At 33.8% G+C, this 17,123-nt stretch overlaps 2 protein-coding genes across 2 annotated transcripts; both read left to right on the forward strand.

Annotated features, from left to right (window-relative positions):
• Positions 1-10,180: 10,180 nt before the first annotated feature.
• LOC139877480 (chromo domain protein LHP1-like) lies at positions 10,181-12,918 on the forward strand. Its single transcript, XM_071864905.1, has 6 exons — positions 10,181-10,485; positions 10,597-10,622; positions 10,966-11,052; positions 11,226-11,954; positions 12,086-12,146; positions 12,649-12,918. The coding sequence occupies exons 1-6, from the start codon at positions 10,249-10,251 to the stop codon at positions 12,697-12,699; spliced, it is 1,191 nt and encodes a 396-aa protein (XP_071721006.1). The 5' UTR covers positions 10,181-10,248; the 3' UTR covers positions 12,700-12,918.
• Positions 12,919-13,845: 927 nt separating this feature from the next.
• Positions 13,846-16,447, forward strand: LOC139877053 (putative F-box protein At1g47790). The gene is made up of 3 exons (XM_071864454.1): positions 13,846-15,338; positions 15,466-15,526; positions 16,075-16,447. Exon 1 carries the CDS (start codon positions 13,878-13,880, stop codon positions 15,027-15,029), a length of 1,152 nt encoding a protein of 383 aa, XP_071720555.1. The 5' UTR covers positions 13,846-13,877; the 3' UTR covers positions 15,030-15,338; positions 15,466-15,526; positions 16,075-16,447.
• Positions 16,448-17,123: the final 676 nt, after the last annotated feature.

Consider the following 17,123-nt stretch of genomic DNA (forward strand, 5'->3'; position numbering starts at 1 on the left):
CAAACCAACCCATATTGACACCTAGTGTAATTTCGACCCAATTGCACTTTCAAACACGATCCATGCCCAAACTTACTAATAATCACCTACACTAGTGAAAATGGTTCCAACAACGCCAACTTAACTAAACCACAAGTTTCAAACACTTGTCTTCACCAAAATCAACTTACAAACCCTTATTTTTGACCCAATTCAAAATCAAGCTTCCAACAACACATATTTGGGTTCTATCAACAACATAATCACTAATCATAGTGATTACACCCAAATTAAAGCCCTAATCATGGCTAAATCATCAACCCAAAACCCACTAACAACAACAATAACTAGCTACAAATAACCCATTTGAGGTCTAGATGAGTTTTCTCAACAATTAAAGCTCAAACCATAACTTGAATATCAAAGCAACAAAATGAAACTTGAAGTTAGAACTTACCACTACTATCAAAATGATGTCGTTGACTAGGTGAACAACTTTGCCTCTAGCGCCTTAACCCGAAACGACCTTCTTCTTTCCCAAATGAAGCTTTATCTCTCTAAAATGGGTTTCTCACTCTAGGGTTTGAAGAGGGAGGTGAAGTGTGTGAAAAATGAGGTTGGGATAAGGTTTGGACCAGATTTGGGGCTTATAACTCGTTCACAAGTGAAAAGACCAAAACACCCTTCAAGAACCCCTTAAAACGCATTTAAAATACCAGTTCTGCTCCAGTATCGCGTTTCGCGACACTCTATCGCGTCCCACGATTGCCAAAATCCCACCTGAATGCGACAAGGTGACCGTTCGAGGGTTTTCAGCCCGTCGCGTTTCACCCCTGTCTGTCGCGTTACGCGACGCTTCCAAACGCGATACAACTCACTTGGACGCGATGGTTGACCAGTTCCCGCTCAAAATCAACATTTAAATCGTTTATAAGTCATACGCGGTCAAGGTTAAATATTCAAAAGATTAAATACGTGCCTTTGAACTCCGTACGACATCCCAAGCGTCATGTATAGAAAACGGGGTGTTACAAAATAGAAGAAGACTATTTATATTTAAACATTCCACAATTTATTATGTACTGACGCATTTACCGTGACAAAATTACAATTTATCGTAAGGCAATGAAACACTTACAAATGTATATTGATTAACAACCATGTAGCTTCAAACTAATTACACTAAGTCATCCGTTGGTAAACATTAAGTTTAGTTTCTTGTAGAGTTGTTGCTTTAAATATTCCACCAAGGCATTTCAAAATGGAGCATGTATATCTTAAGTATCATTATTACACAGTGTATAAGAATATACAATAAGTAAAACTATTTTATCTTTGACTGTCAAGGAACTAATAATGTAAATAATTAGAAGAGTTACACCTACGATCTTGAAAATGCAATTGAACAAAAGCCCATCCCGTAGTTATACATGTACAAATTGTCGCCTATAACACAATCTTTAGCATCCTTTATAATCGCTTTCCATATTCTGTTATCACAAGGAAAATATAAGCGTTTAGTTCGTTAATACAATAAATAGGGTTAAAAATTATGATACTTTACTTACCTTATGTAGTGATTTATAACCATTATACCATACCTCATCAATGCCCCTAGATTGACCCTCATTAAACAAATACCAAATAACGGTCCGAGTATGCTGATTGACCCATATATCAGCAACTAAAAAACTTTTGACACTTGCATTTTAATACAAATACGGAGTAATAAAGATGGCTAACATTCAGCTTAAGCATTTTTTCAACTATTAATAAGACCAACTGATATCGTAATCCAAATAAAAGACCTTATTGTACCCAAGCTAAACCATTACCCATTTTGACCCGTTCCCACATCGCCTTGATTTCAGCCTTTTAGTAACGTATTTTACATATATTGATCTACCAATCTTACACAATTGCCGCTTCCTATCTGCCATACCAGAGCTACAACACAAATGGACCAAGTTTAACAGAGCCCGTTAAATGAAACGTGTATGCTATAATTACAATGGCTAAATGGACGGACATACGAGACTCAACATAAGCATCCGTAGTTTCACCACAACAGATGAAAACAAACTCGAGCCACTACCTAAACTATCAACCTGCTGTAGCAAATGACCGGTTCCATCTTGCATTGAAGAAGCAGATGGAAGAACAGATTCCAAAACAACACCAACCAAATGCCCTGTTCCACCTGCTGCAACAAATTCCATGCTCTATTTTGACACATCTATCTATAGTTATATATAGATAGATAGATGTGTATAATATTTAATATGTCTACTATAGATGTACATAATTGAGAACAACAAACATTATTTACATACCAACTATTGAGAACAACTATTGAGTATAGTCAAATCAAATCGGTGTAAGTATAAACATTCTATGTACAATCATAACATTAACAACATTTTCTATCTGGCTCGAATATCATTTATATACGTTCAAACCCATTTAACTTATGGATGAAGTATATATCTATAATCCAAACATTTAATCAAACACCTAATGGGCATATGTATGTATCTAATAAAATCAATTATAGTAACACAAGCCAATATAATGAGAAAAGCAAAATGGCTACTGATTTGTTATTAGATATATTATGTACTTGCATATCCATTGAGCCTCCATTCAAGTTGCTAATATTACGAACTGAGACTTTTCAACTGAAAGATCTACACCCTTATATCTATTTAACAAAAGCTTAATTATCTTATATAATCTTATAATAGGGATAAATGAAAATTAAAGTGAAGAACTTACCAATTTAATACATAGAACATTGGATGGATTATTTTTTAATATAAAATTCACACTTATACTTGGATTAATCATTTTTTTCAACCCATAGAATATTGTTTAATCTCACACACTGTTTTTTGATCCACACACACCATTTTATCCTATTATTAGGGAGGAGTTCAAGTAAATTGGTGTGTGAGGATCAAAAAACAGTGTGTGAGAATCATCCCATAATGATAATGTAATACATATAATACAATAAGCATATAATCATGATAAAAATTAAAATACCGATAATAATCATGATAAAAACATTTCGTTTCGTTCTTGAGGATGAAATACGAAATCAAAAAATACGAAATCACCAAATACCTTACCTGTTAACGTGGATTGAAACGAAATCACCAAACAACATTGTATAGCGGAATGATGATTTCGTAGCAATAACCTATTGGTAACTGAAAAGGTAATCAAGTAGGTTGGGATAATTGGTACCAATGATTAGTAGCAGATGGTAGCAAGGAGGAAGATGATCAAAATTGAGGCTGAAGAGTTTGGATTGTGTTTCAGATGGGGGCGATTGAATGAAACCCTAAATCGATGGATCTGATTTTTGACATAACGATTTTGAACATCTAACTTTTATTTGGACGGAGACGCATCACGATTTTCACCAATTTATCAAATGTTTCAGATTTACATGGTTGATTTTATCGTTATTGGATAAGTTATGAACAATTACGTAACTCTAATTGAAAATCAGGATCATCAACACCAAAAAAATCTCTCAATTTTTGGGGTTAATTTTGTGGTGAAAAGAAAGATAAGAGCCGTTTGAAAAAAATGGCTAATGGTAGTAGGATAGATGTCAGCTTGTCAGTAAAGGGTTAGAATAGGTTCTAGGCAATATGGTAGAGTGCCATGTGGCAAATGCACACGGAATATAATAGTAATAGGTTATAAATAAATTGTATTACATTATATTAAATTTGGGAAGGATAGATTATTATATTATATTATATTAATTTTTATAGTAATTATTATATTATTGTTATAATAATAATAATAATATAGATATGGATAGTCAATTTTGGTGTATACATATAGTCAATTTTGGTACACAAAGTATGTATTTTTATATTGAGATTTTAGGCTATAAATACTCATGAATGCAAGCATTAAACTTGCACCATTTCTCACACTTACAAAGTGTTTTTTTCTTTCTCTCCATTATCATCTTTGTTCTTACACTTCATTATTAGTATTCTAAATCAAGAATCAAATCACTAAAGGTAGTTATAAGCCTACTGAATTATAACATCAAGAATCAAACCACTAAAGGTAGTTATAAGCCTACTGAATTATAACATCAAGAATCAAACCACTAAAGGTAGTTATAAGCCTACTGAATTATAACACGTTATCAGCACGATAATCTTAATACTAAATATGGTTGGCTCTGCCACCAAAATGATATATGGTCGGTTATACCACCAAAATGATATATGGTCGGTTATACCACCAAAATGATATATGGTCGGTTATACCACCAGAATGATATAGGTCGGTTATACCACCTGAAAAAATATATGGTCGACACTGTCGCCAAATTTTCATTTATGTTTACTAATATTTATATTTTTGTTATATAACATTTATTTATGATTGCTTACACATGGTCGACACTGTCACCTACTTATCATTTATGTTATATTAAATTTATGTTTAATGTTTATATACTTATGAATATAAATTGACTCTAATTTATCATGATGTTTGTTTTAATTTTTGATAATAGAAAATGTCGAATCTGGAAAAGCTTAAATTTACTCCTTTAGAATCAACTGGAAACAACTACATGCCATGGGTTATAAAAGTAAAAATGCATCTTAAATCAATGGGCATTCTTGAAACCATAAATGAAAACAACACTTGTTCTGAAAAAGAACAAGCTACGGCATGTTGCTTTATTCATCAACATATTGATGAATGCTTACAAAATAATTATGTGACTGTAGAAGATCCCCATGTTTTATGGGAAGGTCTCAAAAGCAGATTCAATAATCAAAGAGAAATTTTACTTCCAGCTGCAATGGAACAATGGAGAACATTAAGGTTCCAAGACTTTAAGAAAGTAAATGAATACAGCTCAGCTCTGTATAATACATGTTCACAACTTAAATTCTGTGGACATGAAATTAGTGATGCAGACATGATGGAGAAAACTTTCTCCACAATGAATGCTGCAAACATCACAGTGCAAAGAAATTTGAGAATGCTAAAGTTCAAAACATATCCTGAACTTAATTCATATCTCTTAGTTGCAGAGCAAAATGATGAGCTATTAATGAAAAATCAGCAATCCCGTCCTACTGGTACACTTGCAATCCCTGAAGCAAATACTGCAAATAATTATAAACAGGGACAAGGACGCGGGCAAGGTCGTGGTTATAATAACCATCACCATCATCATGCCAAAAGCCATAACTATGGTAGAAACCATCCTTATGGTAATGGTAATGGGCGTGGACGTGGTCGTGGTCGTGGCCGTGGTGGTCAAAGAAATAGTAATCCACGAAAATATAAATATCAACCACAAAACAAGCCCATTAAACAAGATGTTGAAGAAAATTCTTCTAAAAATTCTGAAGAATCTTGCTACAGATGTGGTAGAATGGGCCACTGGGCTAATACTTGCCGAACATCTAAACATCTTGTTAAGATGTATCAGGATTCGCTGAAAGGTAAAGAAAAGGAAGTAAATTTTGTGGATAATATTGATCCAACAGTCACTGAGAAACCATCTGATTTATATGAAGATTTCTTGAATGTTTAAGTTGTGTGTCTTTTGAAAAATAAACGATTTAATATCGTCTGTCTTTGTCATTATGTTTGCTAAATGTTTCAGTACTATCTATTTGCGTTTAAAATATTGTGTAATATTAATGTACTCACTATTTATTTCTTATATATGAAGTTCAATATGAATTTTGCTGGAATACAACATCAATCAAGTGGTGGAGATCTCTGTATAGCAGACAGTGGAACTACACACACTATACTTAAATCCGAGAAATATTTTATTGATCTAAAACCAACGGAAGGAACTATACATACAATATCAGGACCTGCTAACTTGATAAAAGGGATAGGAAAGGCAAATTTCATACTACCAAATGGTACAAAATTTTTAATAAATGATGCCTTATTTTCTCCCAAGTCAAGCAGAAATTTATTGAGTTTCTCCGACATATACCTTAACGGGTATGATTATCAGTCAGTGACAACAGAAAATGAGAAATATTTAAGTATCACTGACAAGAGTCATGTGGTTGAAAAACTGCCAAGACTTAGTTCTGGATTACATTATACACATATAAATGTACCAGAAATACATATGGTAGTTAACGAAAAATATATTGATCCTGGTGTATTCAGTTTATGGCATAACAGATTAGGCCATCCAGGATCAACAATGATGAAAAGGATTATTGAATGTACTCATGGACATCCACTAAAGGATAGAAAAATCCATCATGATACAATGGTTCCATGTACATCTTGCTCTCTTGGAAAATTGATAACTAGACCCTCACCACTTAAGGTTGAGAAAGAATCACCAATGTTTCTTGAAAGAATTCAAGGTGATATATGTGGACCAATTCATCCACCATGTGGACCATTTAGATATTTCATGGTTCTAATAGACGCATCTAGCAGATGGTCTCATGTTTGTCTGTTATCAAGCCGTAATGTGGCATTTGCAAAATTTCTTGCCCAAATTATTAAATTGAGAGCTCATTTTCCTGATTACACCATTAAAAGGGTGAGACTTGATAATGCTGGTGAATTTACATCTCAAGCATTTAATGACTATTGCATGTCTATAGGAATTGTTGTTGAACATTCTGTTGCTCATGTGCATACACAAAATGGTTTAGCCGAGTCATTGATTAAACGTTTACAGTTAATCGCTAGACCATTGATAATGAGAACAAAACTCCCTGTATCTATATGGGGTCATGCAATTTTACATGCTGCTGCATTGATTCGCATCAGACCAAGTGCAAGTCATAAATATTCCCCCCTACAACTTGCTTTTGGTCAAGAGCCAAATATTTCCCATCTTAGAACATTTGGTTGTGCAGTGTATGTTCCAATTGCGACACCACAACGTACAAAAATGGGTCCTCAAAGGAGGTTGGGAATATATGTTGGATATGAAACATCTTCAATATTAAGGTATATTGAACCTATGACAGGTGACGTTTTTACAGCACGTTTTGCTGATTGTCATTTTAATGAAACATTGTTCCCTAGATTAGGGGGAGAAATGAAAAATAAAGAAAATGATGTTTCATGGTGTGAACCTCAATTAAAGTATCTTGATCCTCACACAAAAGAATGCGAGACAGAAGTTCAAAAGATAATGCATATACAAGAACTTGCAAATCAATTGCCTGATGCATTTACAGATACAAAAACGGTGACAAAATCATATATACCAGCAGTAAATACTCCAGCTCGAATTGAAATTCCAAAAGCTGGCAATAACGTCACTCATGAATCTTTGCCACGTCAGAAACGTGGAAGACCAATCGGTTCAAAGGATAAAAATCCTCGAAAAAGAAAATCAGCTGATAATGAAGTAAAAGAAAGTGTTCAAGAAGAACCACAAATCAGTACTCCTACTGCAGAGGAGATTGATGATGTCAATACAGAAATTGCAATCAATTATGCATATTCAAAAATATTATGGAACCGAAATGAAATGAAAAATCTTGATGAGAAATTTTCATTTAATGTTGCATATGACATCATGAATAATGATGATGATCCAGAACCAACATCTATGGTTGAATGTCAAAATAGACATGATTGGGCTCAATGGAAAGAAGCAATACGAGCTGAATTAGAATCACTCAATAAAAGAAAAGTTTTCGGATCCATCATTCTCACTCCTAAAGATGTGAAACCTGTAGGATACAGATGGATTTTTGTCCGAAAAAGAAATGAGAAAAATGAAGTTACAAGGTATAAAGCTAGACTTGTAGCTCAAGGTTTTTCTCAAAGACCGGGAATTGATTATGAAGAAACTTATTCTCCTGTTATGGATGCAATTACTTTTAGGTACTTAATCAGTCTGGCAGTTTCTAAAAATTTAGAAATGCATCTCATGGATGTTGTGACTGCTTATCTATATGGATCACTTGATAGTGATATATATATGAAGATACCTGAAGGATTTAAGGTACCAGAAGCATCAAATGCAAAACCCAAAGAAATGTATTCGATTAAATTACAAAGATCTTTATATGGGTTAAAACAATCGGGACGTATGTGGTATAACCGATTAAGTGATTACTTGATAAGCAAAGGGTATACAAATAATCTTACTTGCCCTTGTGTTTTCATTAAGAAAACAACATCCGGATATGTGATCATAGCTGTTTATGTTGATGATCTTAACATCATAGGTACAAATAAAGAGATCCATGAAGCCATTCAACTTCTAAAGAAAGAATTTGAAATGAAAGATCTCGGAAAAACCAAGTATTGCCTTGGTTTACAAATTGAGCATATGCCTAATGGTTTACTTGTACATCAAACAACATATACTGAAAAGATTTTGAAACGTTTCAATATGGACAAGGCAAAACCATTAAGTACTCCTATGGTTGTTAGATCACTCAATGTTGAAGCTGATCCATTTCGTCCATGTGAAGATCAAGAAGACATTCTTGGACCAGAAGTACCATATCTTAGTGCAATTGGAGCTCTTATGTATCTTACAAATTGTACAAGACCTGACATTTCTTTTGCAGTTAATTTGTTGGCAAGGTTCAGCTCTGCTCCTACCAAAAGACACTGGAATGGGATCAAACACATATTTCGATACCTTCGAGGAACTACTGATTTAGGATTATTTTATTCTAACGAATCAAAACAAGATTTGGTTGGTTATGCAGATGCAGGTTATTTATCTGATCCACATAAAGCTAAATCTCAAACTGGATATGTATTCCTAAATGGAGGTACTGCAATATCATGGCGTTCTCAAAAACAAACACTTGTTGCTACATCGTCAAATCATGCCGAAGTGATTGCATTACATGAAGCTACTCGAGAATGTTTTTGGTTGAGATCAATGACACAACTCATTACTGATTCTTGTGGACTAGAACGCGATAAAAGTCCAACAACTATCTATGAAGATAATGCAGCTTGCATAGCACAGATGAAAGAAGGGTATATCAAAAGTGACCGAACAAAACACATACCACCTAGATTCTTCTCATACACTCAAAATCTCATTAAGGACAACCAGATTGAAATGAGATATGTGCAATCTAGCAAAAACTCTGCTGATCTTTTCACGAAAGCACTTCCAACTGCTATTTTCAGAACACACGTTCATAACATTGGCATGAGACATGTTCAAAAGATGTAACAGCTGAAGCGATGTCTACTTGAGGGGGAGTCAACTCCATGCTGCACTCTTTTTCCCTTAGCTAAAGTTTTTTCCCACTGGGTTTTCTTTAGCAAGGTTTTTAACGAGGCAGTAATTTATAGTTGATCTTCAACAAAATAAAATTGCTATCCAAGGGGGAGTGTTATAATAATAATAATAATATAGATATGGATAGTCAATTTTGGTGTATACATATAGTCAATTTTGGTACACAAAGTATGTATTTTTATATTGAGATTTTAGGCTATAAATACTCATGAATGCAAGCATTAAACTTGCACCATTTCTCACACTTACAAAGTGTTTTTTTCTTTCTCTCCATTATCATCTTTGTTCTTACACTTCATTATTAGTATTCTAAATCAAGAATCAAATCACTAAAGGTAGTTATAAGCCTACTGAATTATAACATCAAGAATCAAACCACTAAAGGTAGTTATAAGCCTACTGAATTATAACATCAAGAATCAAACCACTAAAGGTAGTTATAAGCCTACTGAATTATAACAATTATGTTTATGTTTAAAGAAAAAACTGGCTTAAAAATATGAAAAAGCCTCTAATAAATTCCTCAATTTTAATTAACTACAATTTTTGTATCAGCGGAGACCCTCATTATATGCATGTAATACACACGTTCGGGCAAAAACCCGAACCCGATCGACGGTACCTGAGAACACATCTACACGGACAGTATTCGGGTAGAGGTCCGTGAATGAATACGGTAAAAACTTCGCTTATTTAAATGAGACACTTTCTCTTACGAACATATTTAAATTAGTGACCTCAACCTAAACATACCACCTAATGTGAAGATAAATTTAAGAATTAATTGTGTGTGTAAAAATTTGAACCCGCCCCGCACTTTTTCAGTCGACCTCACATTTCACTCCTTGTATTAAACCCTGACACCCAAATCACATATAATTAATTAGACACCAACAAAAAAAAAAAAAAAAAAAAAATCAACAATTATTAAACAAAAAAGAGGGCAAAAATCTGCAGAATTTTTGCAGGAAAAAAAAACCCTAAATTAACTCCAAATGAACGGCGCAAGTAAACGCAGACTCACCAGACACTCCGATCTTCGACAATCAGATCAAAATGACACCGATGATCAAGTTAATTACGATAATCTGAATGAAGATGAAAATGAGCACGATGAAAATGCTAAAATTGTTGCTGAAAATGAGCGTGAAAATGATGATAAAATTGTGGTGCCGCAGTTAGCTGAGGGTTATTATATAATTGAAGCTGTTAAAAGGAAAAGAATTCACAAGGTTTATTTTTTATCCTAAATTTATTTATTATTTTGTAATATATGGTTAATTGTAGGACTAATTATTTTGTTTGTGATTATATGTTATGTTATGTTAATCGGCGACAAAAAGGGTGTGACGCAGTATCTTATTAAATGGTACGTGACCTAATTATTATCATATCCTGATTACACGAGTTATGTTTCAGTAGTTTATTTTTTATTTTTTATTTTTTTTGAGTATCTTATTAAATTGGTTTTACTTTTCATTATCATTTCAATTTCAATAGTATTGGCTTAATGTTATTTGAAATTGTGATTTTGTGCAGCACGAAACCTTACATCATCGTTACATAAACTTATGTACAGCAAACATTACATTACATCATCATTAAGTTAACTTTGTGATTTTGTTTACCCCAAACATTACATCAGCATTTCTTTTTCTTTATACTGTCATTTATGTTTAGTTGACTTGACTTAAGTTTTTGGTCAAATGAAGGCAAGGGTGGCCGAAATCGTCTAATACTTGGGAACCTGCTGAGAATTTTGACACATGTCCTGAAGTAATTAAGGCGTTCGAAGAAAGGTTTTTTTTATTATTCAACTGCATTTTTCTTTGTATTGAATAATTGAATGTATGTAAAGGGCTTGTTTAGAATTTACAAGGTTCGTTCATGTTTATAAGCGCCCGACAGGTTCAATTATTCGATTATTAACTCTCATAATTTTATATATTTTCTTGTTTTATGAAACTTAAAGCTTAAGGACTGGAGGAAATAAATCAAAACGCAAGCGTAAACGCAACCAAAAGCAGCCGCCACCTCAGCATCTACAAGAAACTTCTCAAAATCAGCAGCCAAATGAAGATTCAGATTCTGAAATGCGGGACCCACAGGAAGATTCTCATTCGCCTGATGCTGCTTCATATCCAATACCATCAGTCAAACTTAGAGTTATTGAAGAACCTTGTCAAGGTCCATGCGTTCATGGTAACAACAATATCAACGTGGCTGAAAATAATGGTGGACTCACAAGTCAAAATGGATCTGCAAAACGGTCAAACAATGCTGAATCTTTTACAGGTTCTTTACAAATTCGAGAAGAAGAAGAAAACAATACAGATTTTGCTATACATATTCAAAATGATATCACATCTGAAAGAAATAGCCATGAAAATGGGGTTTCTAATGTTGATAATGGGACCCAGGTACTTCGTTCTAGTCCTCGAATTGGTTCGAAAAGAAGGAAGTCTTTTGTTGTTAAAAGATTTAAAAAAGATGCAGCTCTTAAAAAAATACCTACTGGGAAAACGAATGCAGCTAGTGATGTAATTGTGCCAGATGAAAATAAAAATGATTTGGATTCTGAAAATGTTGTTGATAATCCTCAAAGACTACCCGTTATAAAACAAATCGTCAAACCTGTTAACTATTCAACGTCTATAGTTAATGGTATAGAGGAAGTTTGTGTAATATTTTTGGTCATGAGGTTAGTGATTGTTCCTTTATTCTATTTTTTTTATTTTTAATTGATAATTTTCTCCAATTGATTGTTACTGTATTTAGTTCTTAAAAAACATATTAATGTATAATTCTGTTGCTTGATTGGTGTATAAACAGGTCAGATGGAGAAGAAGTCGTTGTTAACAACGAATATCTCAAGGAAAACAACCCACTACTGGTAAACTTGTCTCTTTTTTCTCCTCTCATCACTATAATAAATTTGAACATATTTTTTTCTGATTTTTAATTTTGGGTAACCATTGTTTTCTTCACACATCATGACCTTAAAATTGATAGCTTATAAGGTTTAAAATAGCATGAACATGGTAAAAACTTATCCTTTTACCCAGTGTTGCAGAAATTGGAATTACTTGACGAGTACTCGGTTTTTTGAAACTCGGCGAGTACTCGGTCAAAATTGGTCAAACGCGGTCAAATATGGTCATAACTCAGTCAAACTTGGGATTACTTGGAAAATCGATTAAAACTCAACCGGTCAAAACTCGGTCAAAATCAGTCAAGTCAAACTTGGTCAACATCTTAGTACTCTCTGAGTTGCCGAGTACTCCCCAAAAGTCCCGACTTGGTACCTTATAAGGTTTTAATCAACCTTGGTTAAAACATGACTAATTGCGTTTACCTGTTTATAAGGTTTTAATTAACCTTTTTAATTGTGACAGTTAATCAACTTCTATGAGCAACATCTTCGTTACAACAACCCAGCTGAATGAGCAAATTGTAGCTGTGGATAATGGTGGATGTAGGAGGGTGACATCAGCATTTTGTTTCATCTTTATCTTTTTATTGTGGATATCATGATTTTGTAGCTAGGGAGCAGCAGCATCTAACATGCAGAATTGATAAATGTTTGATGTTCCTAGGATAATATGTGCAGTAAGTAATGATAAATAGTCTCTTACTATATCTGGATGAATGAATGCTTACATGTGTTGGTATTGTTGTACCTATCTATTTAACCTTTTAATTTTTGCTCAAGGGTATTGAGTTATATCATTGCTTACTACATTACAATGCTAATAAATGGTGATCTGTTAAATTGTTACTAGGGTTTTCAAAGATTAGTGAAAACCAAATGGCATTACATCTTTTGTTAGTCAAAGTTCTTTGATTTTAGTTTGGATGAAGGAAGTCAGAGTCTTGATTTGACACCATCTAGTTTAAGCGAAATCCAACTCCTTTTGTATGATAGGATCTCGCGAAGACTTCAAACTGTTCATCTCGATTGGATTGCTTGGTTCTCGGATCCTTCGTCTATTGTAGTTTGACTTGGTCGTGGCTACTGCATATTGATTTGGTTGTGGCTATTTAGATCCATATTGTAGGTTTAGTGCGCTAGTTTATGCTTCCGATGTCGTGATTGTATTTGTTGGAAGTTTCTCATGCAACTTTGTATATCTCGTGATTATTATTATTAAGCTTGCTTTAAAAAAAAAAAAAAAAAAAAAAAAATTCGTAAAAGAAAATTTGCTTCAGACATGCGTGACTTTCAACCCTGCTATAAGAAGCTCGAGGTCATATGTTATAAAAATTTTAGAATATTTTACAATTAACTTTATCAAAGTTTTAGTAGGCAGCTAAAATAGATCGAGTTATTTACACCACAGAAGTATATGATTAATGCTTCGGCCAAGAAAAAAGGTTACTAATAAAATTAAAATTTAAGATTATAGCCTTTTATCTAAATCCAGCCCAATCTTAAATTCGGATTGCATAACGTCATGGTAAAGTCTGGAAAGCCCATTATTCATCATACGGCAACGTTTTGCTTGTTACAGACAGTCTGAATAATACTAAATTGTCAACCTTCATCTCCGATTTCTGTTTGACGCTCCGATTCGACATTCAAATCGAAATCAAAATCGAAATCAAAATCAAAATCAAAATCAGAATGTCTGATCTCGTACCATTCGACATCCAAACGGAAATCATCAAAAAGCTTCCAATAAAATCGCTGATTAGATTCAGATCCGTATCCAAACCATGGAAATCACTAATCGACAGCTCCAAGTTTATCCATGACAACTGCCTGCGCAACAATCAGCCGCATCATCTACTCGTATGTTATAATTTAGATTCAGTGCTAAAATATGTTTCAATTATGGATGATGATAGTTTTCCACAACACGAGTTTTCCCCTATTGTTCCAGTGACTCTTAATCGACTTCGGAACGCGATGAAACTTGGTTCCTCTCACGGAATGATATGTTTTTATGGTTTGTATCCAGATATAGACAATGAAACAAAGATGGTTGTGTTATGGAATCCTACCATTAGGAAATCAGTTGGTATTGTTATTCCAAATGTGATATATATGCCTCTCGGATATATTGTTATCGGTTTTGGTGTTTGTCCTAACACTAATGATCCTAAGCTTATTAAGATTACACATATTAATAAATCAGGAAGTGATGAGATTATTAATTGTGTTTGTTGGGAAGCTGAGGTGTTTACCTTAAGCTCCGGGGATTGGAGAAGCGTATCTATTGAGATTCCTTCTAAACCGGTTCGATTGTCGTGGGGCCAGGTTTTTATAAACGGGGTTATTTATTGGCATGGTTATGACAAGATTGATGTGGATGAAGACGATTTATATCATCGGATTATTTCATTTGATTTGAAAAGTGAAGAATTTGGTGAATTGTTTCTACCGGATAGTTTAGCACGTTTCACCGGACATATGTATGTCTCGAAATTGATGGATTCTCTTGTTGTGATTATTGAAAGCTTTGAAAAACCTGCTTGTGATGTGTGGAAGATGAATGACGGTGTTACGAAATCATGGACAAAACTTTACACCGTTAAGGCGAGTGATAGTGCGATTGGTATTAGTGTACTTGAGTTTAGGAAGAATGGTGAATCTATTATGGAAGTGGAAGTAGATGATTATGAAGAAGCCTTACTTCAAGTTTATGAACCTTACTCAGGAAGTGTCAAAGATCTTAGGCTAAATGAAAGCAAAAGTTTATTTGCTTCATGTAGTGTGAGTTCTTATAAGGAGACACTAGCTTTGCTTCATCAGTCAGATTCTATCATTTATTGATGATGATGATGATGATGTCATGTTGCAAGCTATATAGATCAAGTTGCAGGCACTTCGTTCTAGTCCTCGAATTGGTTCGAAAAGAAGAAAGCCGTTTGTTAAACGTTTTAAGAAAGATGCAGCTCTAAAAGAAATACCTACCGGGAAAACGAATGCAGCTAGTAATGTAATTGCGTTAGATGAAAATAAAATTGACACAGATAGTCCTCAAAGACTTCCTGTTATTACACAGATAGTCAAACCCGTTAACTATTCAACGTCTATAGTTAACGGTATAGAGGAAGTTTGTGTATTATTTTTGGTCATGAGGTTAGTGATTGTTCCTTTATTCTATTTTTTTTGATTTATAAATTGTTCTCTAATTGATTGTTACTGTATTTAGTTGTTTACAAACTTATGAATGTATAATCTTGTTGTTTGATTTGTGTATAAGCAGGTCAGATGGAGAAGAAGTGGTTGTTAATAACGAATATCTTAAGGAAAATAACCCAGTACTGGTAACTTGTGTATTTGTTTCCATCTCTTATCTGTATAATAAATATTGAACATATTTTTATCTGATATTTATTTTGGGTAACCATTGTTTTCTTTTCACTTCATGACAATAAAATTGATTGCTTACATGGTTTAAATTACCCTGAACATGGAAAAAAACTTATCCGTTTATCAAGTGTTGTAGAACTCGAAATTACTTGATGAGTACTCGTTTTTGCAACTCTGGGAGTACTAAGTCAAACTTGGTAAAAACTCAGTCAAACTCGCCCAAAACTCGGGATTACTCGGAAAATTGGTCAAAACTCAGCCAAAACTCAGCATTACTCGTAAAAACGGTCAAAACTCGGTCAAATAAGTCAAAGTCAAACTTGGTCAATATCTGAATACTCCCCGAGTTGCCGAGTACTCCCTAGAAACTCCCGACCGGGTAGTCGCCGAGTAGCGATTTTTTGCAACCTTGCGTTTACCTGTTTATAACGTTTAAATTAACCTTTTTAATTGTGACAGTTGACACTAGTGATCATTTATTTATATTTTTTGATTGTGACAGTTAATCAACTTCTATGAGCAACATCTTCGTTGCAACAACCCCGCTGAATGAGCAAATTGTAGCTGTGGATAATGGTGGATGTAGGAGGGTGACATCAGCATTTTGTTCATCTTTTTCTTTTTATTGTGGGATATCATGATTTTGTAGCTAGGGAGCAGCATCTACATGCAGACTAGTAATGGTGGATAATATGTGCAGTAAGTAATGATAAATAGTGTCTTACTATATCTGGATGAATGAATGCTTTCATGCGTTGGTATTGTTGTACCTATCTATTTAACCTTTTAAGTTTTGCTCAAGGGTATTGAGTTATATCATTGCTTACTACATTATGTAACCAATGCTAATAAACGGTTATCTGTTAAATTGTTACTAGGGTTTTCAGACATTAGTGAAAACCAAATGGCATTACATTCTTTTGTTAGTGAAAGTTCTCTGATTTTAGTTTGAATGAAGTCAGAGACTTGATTTGACACCATCTACTTGTCTAGTGTTTGGGCCTTGATTCCAGGTCTCAGGTTCAACCCCACTAGAAGTATATAATGGGGTGGTGGCTAGGATTAATGTCGAAAATGGTCACGATAACCGGATTAGGCCGTATACATCTGAATAAAAAGTACTCCCCTTCCTCAAGTTGTCTGAATCACGGTTGTAAAGTTCCCCGATTACTCATTTTTCAGATCATGCCTATCCGCTTTTCTAAATCCGAGGGAAAACCAATCAAACTCAGAGATAGGTAGATCGATTTAATTAATCAGTTAACGTATCTTGATTGTTCAAAATTGATTTTTTGTTAGAAAAATGGATTTAATCGGTCAAAGTCAAAATGAGTCAATATTTTAATATGAATTTAAATTAGAATGTTCGAGTTTTTGAACAAATAAACGAATATGAGACAATTATGTAAAGTTTGTGTATGTTTATGGTGTTGTTCTATATTTACACATAATTTAAATTTAAATTTATCATTTAAATGTATAAAAAGTTCAATCTGATTATCCGTCGATAATTATCCGATTACTCATTCCAAAGTCTCGACCGAATACTTA

This window comes from Rutidosis leptorrhynchoides, chromosome 11 (genome assembly GCF_046630445.1).
Source record: "Rutidosis leptorrhynchoides isolate AG116_Rl617_1_P2 chromosome 11, CSIRO_AGI_Rlap_v1, whole genome shotgun sequence".
In the NCBI taxonomy this organism is placed as follows: domain Eukaryota; kingdom Viridiplantae; phylum Streptophyta; class Magnoliopsida; order Asterales; family Asteraceae; genus Rutidosis; species Rutidosis leptorrhynchoides.